The sequence below is a fragment of the Drosophila subpulchrella genome, chromosome X, assembly GCF_014743375.2.
Source record: "Drosophila subpulchrella strain 33 F10 #4 breed RU33 chromosome X, RU_Dsub_v1.1 Primary Assembly, whole genome shotgun sequence".
Lineage (NCBI taxonomy): Eukaryota > Metazoa > Arthropoda > Insecta > Diptera > Drosophilidae > Drosophila > Drosophila subpulchrella.
This window is the reverse complement of record NC_050613.1, coordinates 11,416,546-11,436,819: the sequence shown is the minus strand read 5'-3', so window position 1 is coordinate 11,436,819 and position 20,274 is coordinate 11,416,546. Positions and strand designations below refer to the sequence as shown.

Here is a 20,274-nt window from a genome sequence, read left to right as displayed (position 1 = left end):
TTTGCTGATTTAAAAATGTACATATTTATAGCAAAGCCACAATTTTAATATCCTTAAGATTATAAAACATAGATAGTCTAAAACTCTTTGACTTTTCGTTGAAAACCTTTTTTCAAATATTTAAAATGGCTATAAAACCAACTATGAAAATGTAGCGCATTCTGAGTATTTTCAGTATTCATTTGGCGAAGGGTGTGAATAAAATTCACTGAGTACCAACTGCAACGCATTTTCAAGGTGCAAAACGCATACAATTTTTGATTCTGATTCGCCTGTGTGTGTGTGTGTGTTCTTGTGCATTTGTGTGAGTGTGTCTCCAGCTGTGTGTGTAGTGGCACTTGCTGCTCATTTTATGCTTCGATTGCCGCTAAAGTGCAGACGCTTTTTGCCACAGCTGAAGCTGAAAACTGAAAGCTCATGCTCCCGGCATCTGAATTTTTCATTGGATTTTTCAGTTGAAAAACATTTTCCGAAAAATATATAATATTTTACTCATTAAAAGAAGGCAAATTACTCGAACCGTGGAAAGACGCTTAGGAACTAGCATACCCCCTAAAAGTATCTGTTTTAACTCCTATTTTAAAATTTTTTTTATCTGTTAAGAAGTTAGACATTTAGCTGTACGCCTTAATTTGGCTAAACTACGATTAAAAAACAGTAAGGAAAATGGGCATTTTTGACTAAAATTCTAATTTTTAAGCCATAAAATGTCAGTGCTTTGGCTGCCATAATGCTAATAAAACCCAGAATGCGGAATGTCATACCTTGTTGAACTCGTTCCTTTATTTCCAATACACGGGAATTCAAACCTGCAAACTTTAAATTTTTGCCATTTTTTGCAAAAAAAAACTTGATTAAAAAAATCATAAAAAATTCGAAAATTGGTCAAAAAATAAATTTCCCTTGAAGTGATGCCGATCGTTAGCATATGAAGCAAGCTGTCCAAAACAGTCGGTCTCTTAGCTGTACGTCTTGATTTGGCTAAACTACGATTGAAAACCCGCAAAGAAAATGAGCCTTTTTGATAAAAATCTGAATTCAATTTTTTAGACATACCATTATTTTTAAACTTTTTAGAAAGCTACATATGTGTATACATATTTATATAGCAGAGTTAGTCACAAATAATGTTCTACATATTACTGCGAGATTAAATCGTATTCAGACTTTTAAGTCATAGGTCATTTGACAAGTATTGAAGCATAGCAAAATACTTAAATTTAGTAATCGACCATGAATAGATCTTGATAATAGCCCATCTATAAATACGGAAAACTCACTAGAGTTCGCAGCACAGTTGGTTAACACTTAAGCCATGAAATACACAATTTGTTTCTTTCTGGCCCTGACTTTGGTCCTATTTATGGGCCAGAAATGTTGGGCTGCTCCCTCGGCCGATGATTTGGCCAAATTCGGAGAAATGGAGCGAACCATCAAGGAGCTGACCAGTTCTATTCTGGCCATGAGTGGAGCTACACCTGGTAGGCTTAGAAATATCCAAATGATATTTAAATCCTTTATGTTTATTTTCATTTCAGGTTTTAGTCCTGGCGATAGAAATGCCAATAATGTTTGGCCTGACGATCTTCAGGCTTAAATTTTGGATATTTTCAGTTGGCTCGGTCTACTAAATCGTGTTTAGCAGTTCTGCAGTTTAGATTTTTGTTTTTTTTTCTTTTGGTAATAAAATTTGAAGCACAAGAATAACATACTAATTACCCATTGTCTTCTATATATTCAATTGTTTCACAGATATTTTTAGGTAGAAATGTTCCTATGTCAAAATCTTATTTTGTCTTTGCCTCGTTTGACACCCGCAGTTTACATAAGCAAATCCCAGACCGCAATCCAAGTGCCGATCGTTTTTTATAGGAAATTGGAGTGCGACGCAGGAGGGGCGGTCACAAATTGCCAGCTAAATCTAATCAAGTTAATTTACACAGTCGCACCCCATTCCTCCTACACATAAAAAAAAATCGTTTGAATATATGGGAAATGTAAAAAAATATCTGGAGAGTCTGAAGAAATATCAGACAATCCTAAGAATGGCAAATACACCACAGGGAAAGGAAAGATACATTTAAAATGCATCTCAGAAATTCTTAAGGATCTTTTATAGACATTTCCTTTGAATGATATATTATTTTTTATATTTCCTTAGACATTTCAACGATTTTTCTAATTATGAACACAAAAGTGCTGATCATAGGGACTATTCAAATGACATTTATTATTATTTTTTTAAATCTATTGTTTATGTGTAACCAATTTGCTCTCAGAATCCCTCGATCTGTGAGTTCCGCAAGGCAAAGACATCGCGTTGGCTTAAGTGCCCCGCTGGCGACTCAATTTGCTACACAACCACCGACTCAATTAGCCGAGTGGGTGGTTGTGGGACTGGTGGGTCTTTCGCGGTGGGGACAATGGGTGTTGCTTATTTGTATTTCTTTTTTTAAATCAGCTGGTTGGCTGGCCAGTCAGCTGTGTTGCTCCAGGTCCAGGCAAAAGTTTTAGTCGCCATCGCAGCCGCCACGCGAAAAGTGACGACGATCTCGCCGAAAGCCGGCAGTCGAGTGCCTGTGTGTCATAATATCATTAATAAAAATATAAAACAATAATAGTCGGTGGTGGTGGCTTTGCTGTGTGGCAACAGCACAATTGCACTTCCATCTGAGATCTGAAATCTGAAATCCGAACCGAAACCCACCAGTCACCTCTGATGCGTGCCTCCGAGCGGTGCGATCGGTGCGCTTTTCTTACTTTCCTCCTTTTTTCTCAATTATTTTTTTTTGTTTGGTGCTTGTGAGTTGAGTGGAAAAGCGGAAAAGTGCCGGTAAAATGCACGTGGAGGAGCTGAGGTCTAGTCTGCAGAGCTTCGGATGGCTGGACTATCTGGTCTTCTGCCTTATGTTGGCCATTTGCGCCGTAATCGGGATATATTTCTGCCTTCAACTGCGAAGGGAGTCCAGGAAACAGAAGGCCCATGGTTCCGAGGAGGCGGCCAGTAGTGCTGCCTCCTATTTGGTGGGCGGCAGGCAGATGAAGATCTTCCCCATCACCATGTCACTGATATCAAGGTGAGAAAAAGCTTTGAAAAATAAAAGTAATATCTTAATAATTATGACGTGATTAGCAATTATTTTGTAAAGCAAGAAAAAACTGGGATGCCAAATTGAAAAACTATTTAGAATATATTATGCTAGCATAGCACACTTTTGGGCAGTAATGGCTTAAATTTGCTGGATTTAACAAAATCAAATTCTGGCAACCCAGAAATAGAAGGTTTAACAGTCTAACCACATTTTATATTTTTTTAAATAAAGGCTCTTTTAACACAAAAACCATTTTCCCTTTTTTATAAACTCTTAGAACTTGTAAACCTTGTAAGTAGTAGGGAAACGCGGGTTCTGGGACAATTAGCATATTAATGGCCCCAAGCCCCCCCTCCCCCTCATTAACCTATGCGGGTTCTGGGACAATTAGCATAATCCAATAAATTAAGTGATTTTAATGGATTTTGAACTCATAAAAATGTCACGATCATGTCTATAAAGAGTATACTTAATTGCCCCCATCGCCCCAAAATCCCCAATGTGACAATATTGATCATGTATCCTTCCCCTCATTATGTGCAATTAATAGTCAGGTGAGAAAGGTGCACGTGAGAAAGGTCGCACAACCATAGTATCCAAAGGTTGTTATCTTAGAGGAACATATCCGATCATGTTGGGGAAAGGTGTGATCACGTACCCTTTTGCCTCATTATCACAGGTGTTGCTGTGCACGTGTGAAAGGTCGCACACCCAAAGTATTCAAAGATGGTTATCTTAGAGGAACATGTCCGATCATGTTGAGGAATAATATTTTCTATGATTGTAAATTTAATTTAGAAATCAAAAGAACCCCAATAAAATAAATCTCACAAGTTAATGATTCTCAGATGTGAAAAATTTTCAAACACACATTTTTGTTTCCGCCCCAGAACGTTTAACTGGTAAATTCTCTAAGATTCTCTCCTTTCCACAAATGGGTCATAAACATGTCATAAAAGGGATTCAAGCAAGAGCTACCCGAACATGCGCACCTGTCCATTACCTGACCGCAATAAAAGGGGCACATGCCCAAGCCTGAAGGCGCACGCTCATTGACAGGCGCAATAAAAGGGACACATGCACAAGCCTGAAGGCGCACGCTCATTGACAAGATCATGGGCCTCACGCCAACGACCTCATGGCTGACTTCTAGCTCTAATACGTTCCCATAATAGGGGTTGAAATCACGACCGCGCAACAACTCACAAGTAGCCGACATATCTCAGTCAATGAAATATTTTCCATTCTCCGTACCTGTAATTTTAACTCGAAATAAAAAGTCAGAAGTTTATTTTGTAGCATAATAATACATTTATTCATTTATTTTGGTATTGTGAACATTTTTGTTATACATAGAAATTAATTTTCTGCTTTGATTCCGGCGATTTGCATAGAAGAAGCAGGCGCACGTTTCCGATGTCATTTCTGGATTACAAAATGTAAAGTGTTCACCATAATTCGTAGTTTTGAGATCATGTCCACCTCGATTCATGAACATAGTTTTTGTGTTTAGAAGATATTGAAAATGCTGACCAATTATCTGTCCTTTGAATTCTTCAATAAATTGGTCAATTTCCTCATGAAATTTCATTTTGTTAATTCTATTTTCTTGTAGGTCTTTACACATCTAGTCTCAACTTTAAAATGATGTATAAAAATTATTTTATTGTTTTGGAGCTACTTTTAAAAAATGTCAAAATAATGTATGCATTGTTAAGAGCACAAACCCCGCCCTTAAGGTGTGTTTCACAATAGGGAAACCGGTTTCCTTTAAACCTGTTTAATGACGGACAGCCCATTTCCTCGATATTAATGAGCTGACGACTCCCAAAAAACTTCTCTAGAAATCGTTTCTTTTCCACACCTTTACAAATAATTTGTTTTCCGCTTGTAATTGTCCTTAGATACTTTCGAGTTTGTGAAAAATTATTTTCTCCATCGTTCCAAAAAATTTTGTGATGTTTATTGGTTAACCAAATTGCAGTCTTTCGAGATTTTTTATTTAGCAAAGTAAAATCATATGGTGGTTCTATTAAAAAACTATTATTCAAGTTTGGATCTTTTTCGAATACAATTCCAATTTCCTTTAGAATAAAATTATTATTATTATCAAAGAAACCTTGAACATCAATCGAAACACTATCTTTCAACATTTTTCTAATGTTAAACAACTCGTTGTACTAGTCCGTTTAATGGGTTATATTCAACTAAACGGTCATGTATGAGGAGACAGTAAGCTTGGGTATTTTCATGACTTGGTGTCTTCAGTTCTATTGAAATTCTCACATCAATAGGACCAGTTTTCACTGATTCGTTTTGATATGAAAGATCAACCACAATAATAGGGGCCTTCAATTTAAATTCATTTGGGGTCAAAAATGGTTGTGATTCACGATTATAGTAACTAGATTGAAATCTTGTATACATTTCATATAGGTGTGCATACTGATTCTTACTAAAATCAACATTCAGATTATCATATGGATATGACTCAGAATTCAAGTGAACTTTCAAGTTTGATAAGTTATTTGTGATAAGTTCTCCATTTAGTGTAAATCCAATTATGGCAAATCTTGGTTTTTCGCGGTTAGCCGACAATTTCACATTCCAGCTGTGTTGACTTCCATACCCCAATTTGGGGTTAACATATGAATCCCAACTCCGGAATGCGATTGGTAGGTTTACACCACTTTTAATAATATCGTACATCTTAATTTTTGCAAAATCGCTTGGAGTTACATGGGGAATTTTCCAGGTTATATTCGTCATTTCCAACTTAAAAGTTTGTTCATTTCTGGTTTGTTCAAACACATCACCAAGATTCTTAGTTAGCATCAACACTAGTTCGTGTTTACAATTTAACAAAACTTTTTTATAATCCTCAGCAAATCCCAACAAATTTTTTAATGGTACAGAAAAGTTAAAGTGAGGTCCCGTAGAAATTTCGTCTCCACTGCTCCATCCGGAATTTAATAGATTTTGACTTTGAAGATTATCCAGAGAAATATAATTTTTTAGGGTTGTAGTCATACCGACAAATCGTGTTTTATCAATCTCACATCCATTTATTTCGTACTTAATTTCATCCAAAAAGTAAGCCATACAATTATTTTTAAAAAAAGTGGTAACATTATCAGTTGTAGGTCCATTCGGTGAATCTTTTCTAATAATTCCTTGAAAATTAAGGTAACTTTCGTGAGGAAGCACGTACAAGTCTTGATTTTGAATAGTAATTCGAATTTCATCGTTTGGTTTAAATGTTTGATTATACGATGAATAAGTATGAAACTCTTTCTTCGAAATACTCTCATCTGAGTAAACCTTTTCTCGAACATTTAAAATTTCGTTCATTGTTTTCCTTTCCACCTTTTATATTATACTCGAAGCTTCAAGCCTAACGACTTTAAAAATACTTTATTTTTCAAAGTAAGTGAGCTTCTTTTTACTGTTGATCCTCTTTCTATAGCTTTACAATTAGTAATGCTTGGCTGAGGACTTAAGCTAAGTCTTTTATTATAAATAATCATTCTATTAACCGAATGTGCATGCGAATCGAAACGTTTTCACCACGTAAATTCACCAAATCACCGTTTTGATCAACTATGCGTATAGATAGTGTGCTTATTTCGTCACAGTTGATTGGTAAATAAATTAGGTTATGTGGTGTCACTGTCATTTTATACCCAGGCGGAACATTAATGCCAAACTCATGTAATGTATGATTCGGTGTATTATCTACATATGAACCGCTGATTATATTACATTCCAAACGAATTGTATTAATTTTTAATATGTTCACGGTCTGATCTGATCGATAGGTTTTTGTAGGATGTGGTTCTAGTACTTTTTGATGGAAACCAAACAGCTGTCCAACCGATCTTTCCTTATTAAAATAAACTGACTCTCGCATGGTAGTTATTTCAACTTGAAGTGTATTATTATTACTTTGAATTTTAAATGTATTTTCCAGGTTATAGTCTTTTAGTTTATTGTAAATGAAATCGGTGATATCATTCAATTCATATGATCCAGTTGGAATTGTAATAACCTTGTCACCGATGTGGAAGAGGTTATTTTTTTCATCAATATTTGGAATCGAATTATACATATTAAAATCGATAAGAGCACACTCATATCGACCATTCAATTCGATAGGTGGAAAAAAGTTTGTATTTATAATGGAACTATTTCCATTCAAGGATAATGCAAGTGATCTAGACATATTGAAATCTCTTGATAAACTGTGGCATTGTAAGTATCTAACCAAGCTTTATATTGAAATTACTCCTTAAATCATAATAAATTGATCAAATCCTTTTCTGTATCTTCCGTTATCCATTTCGTTATCCTTGCTAATTAATAGGAATCCGTGCTTGTCCTTCCAACATTTTTGACAAATTTTCACAAATGTTTCATAATTCATATCAGTGTTAGCATGGTCCCGATATATATGCCGCATATTTAAATCATCTTGTTTAAACATTATAATAAAGTTGGCATTGTCACGAATCAGATGTTTAGGTATATGACTATACGTTTGACATAAATAAAAAGAGTCGATATTTTTATGTCGACCCATACAAAAATAAGATCTTATGTTATCTTGTTTTTCACAAGCTACGTCATCGAATATCATAATGGAATTATTTTTAGCTTCACTGGGGTCTAGTACACCCTCATTATGGGAGAATGTATGATATCCCATTCCTTTAATCGGTTTGATTAATTTCTCCAAGTACTCATATTTAGGTTGATATAAACTTTTTGAAAATATATAAACATTTTCGAATTTTAATCCATTAGGACTCTCTATTAGACTTAACATAATATTAGTTTTACCACAATTCGAAGGCCCAACAATTAGAGCCCTTATTGTGTTCGGTAAGAGAGCACTATGTCGTGGCGGTAGATTTTTCTCGTTTTCATCGTTAATATTTCTAACTAAAATTTTTTGTTTTTGACTTATTAAACGCATCTCTTAATCTAATGTACCTCATTCAATGAGAAATCTTTGATGATTAAACATCAATAAAATGGGGAAACGTTTTTATAATCGCATCAGTCGTATTTTTAATTGTAAACACGGTGGTGGTCTTGTCGATAAGCTAATCAATACATTACCGTTTGAAGCCCATATTCCGGGATATAATTTTTGTGGACCGGGTACAAAGTTACAGAAACGGTTGGAACGTGGTGATCAAGGAATAAACCCATTGGATGAAGCTTGCAAAGAGCACGATATTGCATATTCTCAAAACAAGGCATTGAGTGAACGACATAGGGCAGACTCCATATTAATTGACAAAGCCTGGTCGCGTGTCAAGGCACCCGATAGCAGTCTTGGTGAAAAAGCAGCAGCATACTTTGTTACAAATATAATGAAAGCCAAGAAAAAATTTGGTATGGGATTGAATAAAACGGAAAAGAAAGGAAAGAGAAAGATATTGAAGAATAAAATGAAGAAGACAAACCTTTCGACTGTTATTAATGTTGCTACTAAGACATTAAAAAAACAAAAACCATTAGACATTATGAGTGCAATTAAAGTTGCACGTAAATCAATTCATCAATCAATCGGTTCTAAGAAAAATGTTAAAGTACCTCGTGTTATTAATGATAATAGTTGTTGATAATTATAATTTTATAATGGTCATCATTAAGTAGGAGGAGTGGAAAAGAATTTTTATTCTTAATATTTAATCTTAAAAATAGATATGATGCAATGTCATTTAATATTAATAATTGGGAAACATTATTGATAAATTTAAAAAATTGTAAGATATATTATGAATATTATTTGAATGTGATTAATGAATAATTTTCTAAAATAAAAAAATTTGAAAATATACAAATAAGAATTATGTATGTATTATTAACGGGATACTATCACAAAATCATTATTATCTCTGTTGGCTTAATAATTTTTAATAATTTAATTCTAAGAATAAAATGAACTCCAAAACCAGTTTATGAAATTTTTTAATATTGATTAGAAGAAAAGAGACAGAAATATATTGGGCATTACAGATACCTTGAGAGTCAGTTCTATGAGGTTGTAAACCAGTGTCTGAATGGTATGGAGTTGGCAGCCATTTGTTAAAAATTGGTATTTACCAGCGGGAATCTGTGAAATCAATAAATTTGAAAATTAAACTGCAAATACTAAGCTCTTCTCCAGGGATTGTAGATGGTAAATTGAATTGTAGGTAAATCTGGTCTTTTTAGAGTCTAATGTATTTTACTATATTCTGCTAGTTACATGTTATGACTTAATATCAGGGATTTCGGGTGCTCAATAATCCCATAAAATAATAAAAGTTTAACAACCTACTGTTAGGAAAAGATCAGAAATATAACGAAAATAAAGTAGAGGATGCCATTAAAGAGGGAGGTCAGAACCAGTTTAAAAATTGTGTACATTGCTTAGAAAGGAAAAGAGAAAATCAAAAGAAATGTACAGTTTAGGTAGCTGGGGCAGCCATTGGAAAAGTGAAATCTGTTACAGTGGTGGGTGTGGCTAGGGGTTGAAGCACGCAATACAATTCTAAACCTGTTTACATGATGGATAAAAGGATATTAGTTAGAGAAGGATGTAAGTATCTTAAATATGAATTACAAGTACCCATCTATGACAAACCATCATTATTAAATATGAGGAACATATATTTCACCGGTGGGGAATTAGAGGGATTTTATGAGAGAAGACTAATACTGTTTTTGGTAAATTAAATAGGCACATGAAAACATATTACTCAATTAGTTAGAGAATATCAAACAACTAGATTTATCAAGCATTTTGATGGAAAAATCAAAGTATTGAATTAATATATATTTTTTTATTATCCAAATAGAAGAAACTTTCGTTTTTGGTCAAGGGATAATATTCCATGAATTTTTCCATTACCTTGACCTTTGCGCCTGCATCAAGGTATTTTAGCAATCCTTTGTAACAACTATTTGTGTTGTTGGTAACATTTATAAATTGTTCGCAAATAAAAAATACTTTCCTAATTATATATTTTATGACCTCTTTTATGAAGGGATAATATTCCATGAATTTTTTTCCAATACCTTGACCTTTGCGCCTGCATCAAGGTATTTTAGCAATCCTTTGTAACAACTATTTGTGTTGTTGGTAACATTTATAAATTGTTCGCAAATAAAAAATACTTTCCTAATTATATATTTTATGACCTCTTTTATGAAGGGATAATATTCCATGAATTTTTTTCCAATACCTTGACCTTTGCGCCTGCGTCGAGGCATTGAAGCAAATCCTTTGTAACATAACTATTTGTGTTGTTGGTAACAGTTATAAATGGTTCGCAAATAAAAAATACTTTCCTAATTATATTTTTATGATCATTTTTTATGACATTTGCGCCTGCGTCGAGGCATTTTAGCAATCCTTTACACCACCACCTATGTTTATTGTAGGTAACCAACTTGACTCTGGGGTTATGGTACGGTTAGCAATGGGTGGTTTGCTTAATGGGATTTAAATTATCGGTGACAAATTTATAAGTGAAAGTCACAGACATTTTTGGACAAAGGATATAATTGGTCATTTAGGTGTGGGTATACATATTTGTTATGGTGATAGAAAATGGGATAATCACAGTGTTTTTTGTTTTTTACTGTATTACGCCGGAGCGATTTCAATTACTTTCCCAATTATAGTTAGTTTTAAATGGTTTTTGGACATTCATATATTTTGTTCTTTCTAGACATTTTATTGTAGCTAATAACTATAGTTATGGGATGTAAGGCTAGCTATCGTAGTTAAGATTACATTTATTATACCTACATAAGATGAAAGAATATGAAAAATGGAAATGTTTTATTTTAACAATATACTAGTTAAAGTGGATGATATTATTATATATTCTTAATATCTGTAATTATGAATCAAAATTGTTTATCAAAGCAGCTTCTACACAGCTTTTAGACAACTTGTGAACAAGTTATATCTTAATTAGTTTTACAATCACAGGATACATCTTCCCCCAACATAATCGGACATATTCCTCTAAGATTTATATATCAATCTTGAGCTATTTTGGCTTTGCATTCTTTCTTACGTACATAGCAAACACACTGAAAATCAGAGTGTAAGTTTTTACTTCACATCGAAAGTCGTCTAGTGATCAAGAATTTTTGATCATTCTTAACAAAAGACTATAAAAGCTCGTAGACGTTAATAACAACTAGTAACCAGCTAAAGTAAACAGATATTAAAGATATATAAACCAGTTACTAAACAGTTAGTAAGCAACTTGTATACATCTATTAAACACCTTGTATACATCTACTAATCATATAGAAACCAGATACTAAACAGCTAGTAAACAACTTGTATACATCTAGTAACCAACTTATATACATCTACTAAACATAGATACTAAACAACTTGCATACATCTACTAAATATATTGTAACCAGAACTAAACAACTTGTATACATCTACTAAATATATAGTAACCAGATACTAAATAGCTAGTAAACAACTTGTATACATCTAGTAAACAACTTGTATACATCTATTAAACATATAGAAACCAGATACTAAACAACTTGTATACATCTACTAAATATATAGTAACCAGATACTAAACAACTTGTATACATCTACTAAATATATAGTAGCCAGATACTAAACATCTAGTAAACAACTTGTATACATCTAGTAAACAACTTGTATACATCTAGTAAACAACTTGTATACATCTATTAAACATATCAAACCAGATACTAAACAACTTGTATACATCTACTAAATATATAGTAACCAGATACTAAATAGCTAGTAAACAACTTGTATACATCTAAAACAACTTGTATACATCTATTAAATATATAGTAACCAGATACTAAACAACTTGTATACATCTACTAAATATATAGTAGCCAGATACTAAACATCTAGTAAACAACTTGTATACATCTAGTAAACAACTTGTATACATCTATTAAACATATAGTAACCAGATACTAAACAACTTGTATACATCTACTAAATATATAGTAGCCAGATACTAAACATCTAGTAAACAACTTGTATACATCTAGTAAACAACTTGTATACATCTATTAAACATATCAAACCAGATACTAAACAACTTGTATACATCTACTAAATATATAGTAACCAGCTAATCAGTATTGTAATTAAAGAGTTTATTAAACTTATTCAGAATCTTAGACAATGATGCCTTACTCATACAAAAAGTATACAAATAGAATAGAATTAGAAAACTAGAACTAGAAAAATAGTTGACAACAAAAACCGATATTACCAGGTCCCAACACCTCTATCATAAACTTCAATCAAAAATTAAATTGATAGGCGCTCCTATGCTAGCTAATGATGCCTTCGAAATATGTTACAATATTATTATGGGATGGAACAAATGAATGCTTTAAAAATAATTCAGCATCTGAGAAAGATTACATTGTGAGAACTATTTTACATCTATCTATGGGAACCAAGCGAAAATCTACGCTTGGAACGAAGATTAATAAGCGACATGTTTCTTACAGAGGGCTGAAGTAAGAAAATTAATTATATACAAATATACATAAAATATAATTAATTATGAATTTAATGAAATATGTTTACAATAATAAAATATATAAAGAAATATTGAATAATCCTACAAATTTTGTATCTGACTGTAATTAAAAAATTAAAAAATAAAAAAATTAAAATTAAGAAGGGGAAGTATTTTATTCAATGTCCTTGGGTCTTGGGCATGTGACTTTGATGACGGTCAGGTAATGATAGTTCACTGCAAGTGTGTTTGGCTAACACATCTTAGAAACTTTAACTTGTGTACTTTGATAGTTCTTAACAAGAGACTATAGCGAGTCATAATACTTGTTAACATTTAGTTATCATCTAAAACCAAGTACTTTACAGATACTATACAGATAGTAACCATCCAAAATCAAGTACTGTACAGGTACTATACAAAAAGTAACCATCCAAAAGCAAGACTAAAAAGAAAGTAACCATCAAAATACTGCTAGGTAACAACTAAATACAACGAGTCCAACGTGTCAAGTCTATGTCGGTATGGCTACTACCCTAAAAATTGTATATCTCTGGATAATCTTCAAAGTCAATACCTATTAAATTCTGGATGGAGCAGTGGAGACGAAATTTCTACGGGATCCCCAATTAAAATTTTTCTGTACCGTTAAAAAATTTGTTGGGATTGACTGAGGATTATAAAAAAGTTTTGTTAAATTGCAAGCATGAACTAGTGTTGATGCTAACTAAGAATCTTGGTGATGTGTTTGAGCAAACCAGAAATGAACAAACTTTTAAGTTGGAAATTACGAATAAAATCTGGAAAATTCCCCATGTAACTCTGAGCGATTTTGCAAAAAATTAAGATGTACGATATTATTAAAAGTGGTGTAAACCTACCAATCGCATTCCGGAGTTGGGATTCATATGTTAACGCAAAATTGGGGTATGGAAGTCAACACAGCTGGAATGTGAAATTGTCGGCTAACCGCAAAAAACCAAGATTTGCCATAATTGGATTTACACTAAATGGAGAACTTATCACAAATAACTTATCAAACTTGAAAGTTCACTTAAATTCTGAGTCATATCCATGTGATAATCTGAATGTTGATTTTAGTAAGAATTAGTATGCTCACCTATATGAAATGTATACAAGATTTCAATCTAGTTAATCGTGAATCACAACCATTTTTGACCCCAAATGAATTTAAATTGAAGACCCCTATTATTGTGGTTGATCTTTCATATCAAAATGAATCAGTAAAATTGGTCCTATTGATGTGAGAATTTCAATAGAACTAAAGACACCAAGTCATGAAAATACCCAAGATTATTGTCTCCTCATACAAGACCGTTTAGTTGAATATAACCCACTAAACGGACTAGTACAACGAGTTGTTTAACATTAGAAAAATGTTGAATGATACTGTTTCGATTGATGTTCAAGGTTTCTTTGATAATAATAATAATTTTATTCTAAAGGAAATTGGAATTGTATTCGAAAAAGATCCAAACTTGAATAATAGTTTTTTAATAGAACCACCATATGATTTTACTTTGCTAAATACAAAATCTCGAAAGACTGCAATTTGGTTAACCAATACACATCACAAAATTTTTTGGAACGATGGAGAAAATAGTTTTCCACAAACTCGAAAGTATCTAAGGACAATTACAAGCGGAAAACAAATTATTTGTAAAGGTGTGGAAAAGAAACGATTTCTACAGACGTTTTTTGGGAGTCGTCAGCTCATTAATGTCGAGGAAATGGGCTGTCCGTCATTAAACAGGTTTAAAGGAAACCGGTTTCCCTATTGTGAAACACACCTTAAGGGCGGGGTTTGTGCTCTAAACAATGCATACATTATTTTGACATTTTTTAAAAGTAGCTTCAAAACAATAAAATAATTTTTATACATTATTTTAAAGTTGAGACTAGATGTGTAAGGATGTGCAAGAAAACAAAATTAATCAAATTAAGTTTCATGAGGAAATTGACCAATTTATTGAACAATTTAAAGGAGAGATAATTGGTCAGCATTTTCAATACCTTCTAAACACAAAAACTATGTTCATGAATCGAGGTGGTCATGACCTCAAAACTACGAATTATGGTGAACACTTTACATTTTATAATCCAGAAATGACGTCGGAAACGTGCGCCTGCTTCTTCTATGCAAATCGCCGGAATCATAGCAGAAAATAAATTTCTATGTATAAAAAAAAAAAAAAAAATGTTCGCAATACCAAAATAAATAAATGTAAATGAATAAATGTATTTTTATGGTACAAAATAAACTTCTGACATTTTATTTCGAGTTAAAATTACAGGTACGGAGAATGGAAAATATTTCCTTGACTGAGATATGTCGGCTACTTGTGAGTTGTTGCGCGGTCGTGACTTCAACCCCTATTATGGGAACGTATTAGAGCTCGCACTTAGCCGTGAGGTCGTTGGCGTGAGGCTCATGATTTTGTCAATGGGCGTGCGCCTTCAGACTTGTGCATGTGTCCCTTTTATTCCGGTCAGGTAATAGACAGGTGCGCATGTTCGGGTAGCTCTTGCTTGAATCCCTTTTTTGATATGTTTATGACCCGTTTGTGGAAAGGAGAGAATCTTAGAGAATTTACCAGTTAAACCTTCTGGGGGCGGAAACAAAAATATTTGTTTGAAAATATTCGACATCTGAGAATTATTAACTTGTGGGATTCATTTTATTGGGGTTCTTTTGATTTCTAAATTAATTTTACAGTCATAGGAAACGTTATTCCCCAACATGATCGGACATGTTCCTCTAAGGCAACCATCTTTAGATGTTTTGGGTTTGTGACCTTTCTCACGTGCACAGCAACACCTGCTGAATATTAATTGCTAATAATGAGGAAAAGAATACATGATCAATATTGTCACATGGGGATGTGGGGAAAGTGTGCGACCTTTCTCCCGTGTAAAGCAACACCTGCTGAATATTAATTGTTGATAATGAGGCAAAAAGGTCACGTGATCAGTATTGTCACATGGTGGTGTGGGGTTGGGGGCAATTAAGTATACTCTTTATAGACATGATCGTGACATTTTTATGAGTTCAAAGTCCATTAAAATCACTTAATTTATTGGATTATCCTAATTGTCCCAGAACCCGCATACGTTAATGAAGAGGCGGGGGTCATTAATATGTTAATCAGTGAGAGGCGGGGTCATTAATATGCTAATTAGTAAGGGGGCGGGGGCCATTAATATGCAAATTGTCCCAGAACCCGCGTTTCCCTACTACTCTTGTAAAAGTATTAAAATACCTATAAAAAAAAATTAACCTATTATGTAAACAATATTTTAATGTATTTTTTAACACCTCCAAACAAATATTTATAGATTCAACAGATCTGCTTAGTACACAGTTCCTTAACCCAAAAATGTATCCATCAAGGAAGTTAAAGAAAACTAAAAAAAACTTTAGATAGCTATTCATAACACACTTGAAGCGCTACTTAAACCGAATTAGAAACAATTTCTTTCAAATTTAGCCACTTGCTTAGTATATATTATCATCCAGATGGGAAACCCCTTTCTTCTCACTGTTAAGTACTTTATGGGGCAGAGATAAGATGGAATTAATCAAAGTTCCTCGACTTGAGAGCTCGTCTCTGGATCCAACCAGCCATTAAAAAATGCGGACATAGTGTAGGTCGCAGTTTGCTCCAGTTTCGACTCGTTATAGTCGGTCGCTTATTTTTAGCATACTTGCACAGCTCTCTCCTATCAACGCACCAAATCAAAATGCTTCATAATTAATAATTGGCTTCCACGTTCGCGGGCAATTCGAGCTACCCGCATATGCAGGGCATTCAAATTGGCGTCGCTCAATTGGCGACTACGACTACAAATCCACTTCCCCGTTCCCCAAGTCCCCGATCCACGATCTCTAAATCCCCAAACCCAATAAGAATATATGGCGAAACATGACTTGGACACCAGAGAATTACGACGACATTGGTGCTAATTGAATTGTATAAAACGCACTTTGATCTCCCACATATGATGGATGATCGGTGTGAGACTTTTGGCGAAGGTCAAGGCGATTATACACAGGAAGAAATTCCACTTAATGGGGGACTTAGGTGTGTATTGTATAGGGGTTCTCTTTGAAAGCAATCATAATCTTATGAAACTAGATTTTAAATTATAAATATCATGATAATCATGACTAAATGCAAATATATTGTATTTTCAATTTATTTTCCAGCTTTATATCTGGTATTACGCTTTTGGGAACTCCCACGGAGGTTTATCTTTATGGTGCTCAGTACATGTACATCATGGGATCTTTGGTCCTTATGGGCTTTTGCATGTATTACTTCTTCCTGCCAGTCTTCCACGAACTCAATTTGATATCCACATATAAGGTGGGCTTACATTAGGATATACACTATATGACATATATAAATGAATTTATTTATTCTTTTTAGTATTTGGAACAGCGATACAATAGAAGTTTGAGGCTTTTTGGATCCGTCATGTTTATTGTGGCCTCGGTGAGTTCATTTGGGACTTATTTTATTTTTTAATATCTTAATAAACCAATTTATATACCATCCTAAGTAGTTCCTTTAAACTTACTTGAACAGAAAACATATTAGTTTTTACCAAAATACAAAATGTATTAAAATTAGTTAAACATTGATGTAAACTTCTTCCTAAACTCGGATTTATGGCATGCTTCTTTTATTATTTTCCAGCTCCTTTGGCTTCCAATAGTGATCTATGTGCCGGCTATAGCCTTCAATCAGGCCACCGGAGTAAATATCCATATTGTAACCCCTATTGTTTGTGTGGTTTGCATCTTTTATACCTGCATTGGAGGTCTAAAGGCGGTGGTTTGGACGGACGTCATCCAGACTTTGATCATGTTTGGGGCGATGGCCCTGGTTTTGGTCAAGGGAACCATGGATATCGGAGGACCCGGAGTTGTGTGGCGAAAGGCCCAGGAGACGGCTCGACTGGAGAGACCCAATTTCAGTGGGGATCTGAGTGAGCGTTATACGTTCTATTCCCTGGTTTTGGGCGGTGTAGCCCATTGGCTCAAGTCGAATGCAATCAGTCAGAATATGATACAGAGATACTTGTCGCTGCCAACGCTTCGAGATGCACGGATTGCCATATGGACTTTCATAGCTGGCGTTCTGGCCTTCCTGATGATCTGTGGCTATACGGGTCTTTTAATCTATGCCACCTATGCCCAGTGTGATCCCTTGGAAACCAAATTGGCCCAGAGGAATGATCAGCTCTTGCCGCTTTTGGTGATGGAAACTTTGGGCGACTATCCGGGATTACCTGGTGTTTTTGTAGCCGGAGTTTTCAGTGCAGCACTATCTTCTTTATCGACGGGATTGAACTCCCTATCTGCCGTGGTTCTGGAGGATTTCGTGAAGACCTCTAGGAAGAGTCCACTGAGCGAGGGACAAACCGCTTTTGTCATGCGCAGTGTGGTCGTCGTATTTGGCTTTATTTTCGTGGCTCTGGTTTTTGCTGTGGAGAAGTTGGGTGCCGTTTTGCAGCTGACCATCACCCTTTCATCGGTGGCAAATGGACCACTTTTGGGAATCTTCACCGCCGGCGTTATGTTGCCATGGGTTAATTCCAAGGGAGCTCTGCTCGGAGGATTCAGCTCTTTGATTGTGATGGCCTGGATGTGTGTGAGTGCCCAGCGGGATCTGGTCACCGGGGATCTCGTCTACAAGAGGAAGCCATATTCCACGATGGGCTGCAATTACACGTTTGCCGGAGAGCCCCGGGAGTTCGCCAGTCTGGCATTAGATGGTAACATCAGGTGAGCAATGGTTAATCTAAAGTAGGGTTTCCAAATTTCTGTATAACTAATATATCTGTTTCTATACATCAAAATTTTAAAAAACTATTAAATGATGTTCAAGTACGCATAAGAGATCTTTTGCAAAATTCTAAAGAATTCGCGTTACTTTTTTTAATCAATTTTTAACTCTATCTCTATTATACAGTCAAAAAAAATTGAATATAGTCTAATGACATTTAAAATACGTATATATGGCCTTTCACATATTTCTAAAGAATTTACGTGATACTTTCGATCTCTTTCTGAGTTTTCTCTTCATTAATATTTTCTAACATAGATAGAACGTGATGCTGTAGAATTCGCGTGTTTTTCACCTATATACATATTTTTGCTATATTTTGGTATGTTTCTCTGCAGTTCCAACCCGAGTGCTCCCTTCCAGCTGTACCGCATCTCGTATCTCTATTTCACACTCTTCGGAGCCCTGGTCACCATTGTAGTGGCCCTGGTCACCAGTCTCCTGCTCCGGGAATCGGACTTGGATGGAGTGGATACCCGTCTGCTCACACCGTTCGTGAGGCGCTGGTTGGAGCGACGTCGTCATCGCCGATCAGAGATTCCAGATCCTGGCCAAAAGGCCGTCAACAAACAGGAGACGAAAACGTGAAGGGGATAAGGCGGCGGTTCGTGGAGATGGAGAAGGCTGACCGGCATCATCCTGGCAATGTTCCTTTCGGTAGCTTAGCAAATATTTAAAATAAAACACAATTCATAATTATTTGGGCTCCTGTTGTCCTCTGCGAAATGGGTTCAAAGCAGTTTCCAGCGCTGCTTTCTCTGTAATTAGAAAAATGCCCGCAGTTATGGCCCAGGACTCGAAAAAGGGGCGCGTGCAGAAAGGGGCGGGGATGGGCACATATAACCCGACCCGACAAATCAAAGCGCCGGCTGCCCAAATAGAAGGAACATCACAAAAAAATAACTACGGGTAAGAAAATATGGGTTTTGTAACCGACAATTTATATACTCTTAAAAATGTAAGGGAAGTTGAAAATGTTATGGATTTTTATACAAGAAAATATGAAAATACAACTATGGATTAACTGAAAGAATATTTCTTGATTTCCTAAAAATATTTGTAAAGCTAATAATAAAATATTTATAATAAAAATTATTAAGACAATCTTTATTTAGGCTAAAAACAAAGACTAGAAAAGTTAAAATAAATTAACAATCCTTTGAATAGGTACAAGTGAATCAAAGGAGTATAACATAGAATTTAAATATTTTTTTGTAAGAGCACCCTTTAATAACCATACCCCCAGCAGAAGTGTAAAATTATAAGAAAAAAGGATCAGAACTAGAGAGCCCCTGTTTCGAGTAAGGGTTCCGCTTTCAAGTGCCAGGCACAAGTGATTGGGCTGTGAACTCTGTCTGGCCAAGGTCAAGTGGGCGGTTGGGGGTTGGCCGAAAAAGAACAGGGGGTGTGGCCAACCCAAAGGGTTCCGTTTTCACATTAGTTTTACCCTGTGCCGTTAATTGAATATTTACTGCTTTTCATGTGTGGTCAGGTCAGTCTGCATCCGAGTGGGCCCAACTATTCTGCCGGGGTCACCGAACCCCCAACCCCCAACCTTATTTGTATGTTTAGGTCGTTTATGCAGCAAATTGAATTGTTAATGAGCTGACAAATGTTTGCGAAATTAGTTTTTGCCTCAGTCAGAGTGTGCAACTCCTTCATACACTTGCCCCAAACTTTTATCGATGATGAAGACGACATCTGCTTGGGGTATATACTATATGTATGTATATGGTATAGGTATGACTGTAAAGGTAA

At 34.9% G+C, this 20,274-nt stretch overlaps 2 protein-coding genes across 2 annotated transcripts; both read left to right on the top strand.

Annotated features, from left to right (window-relative positions):
- Positions 1 to 1,315: 1,315 nt before the first annotated feature.
- LOC119558069 lies at positions 1,316 to 1,597 on the top strand. The gene is made up of 2 exons (XM_037871237.1): positions 1,316 to 1,481; positions 1,539 to 1,597. The coding sequence occupies exons 1-2, from the start codon at positions 1,316 to 1,318 to the stop codon at positions 1,595 to 1,597; spliced, it is 225 nt and encodes a 74-aa protein (XP_037727165.1).
- A 933-nt stretch (positions 1,598 to 2,530) lies between these two features.
- LOC119556504 (sodium-coupled monocarboxylate transporter 1) lies at positions 2,531 to 19,215 on the top strand. The gene is made up of 5 exons (XM_037868765.1): positions 2,531 to 3,077; positions 16,872 to 17,031; positions 17,095 to 17,160; positions 17,365 to 18,455; positions 18,855 to 19,215. The coding sequence occupies exons 1-5, from the start codon at positions 2,839 to 2,841 to the stop codon at positions 19,102 to 19,104; spliced, it is 1,806 nt and encodes a 601-aa protein (XP_037724693.1). The 5' UTR covers positions 2,531 to 2,838; the 3' UTR covers positions 19,105 to 19,215.
- Positions 19,216 to 20,274: the final 1,059 nt, after the last annotated feature.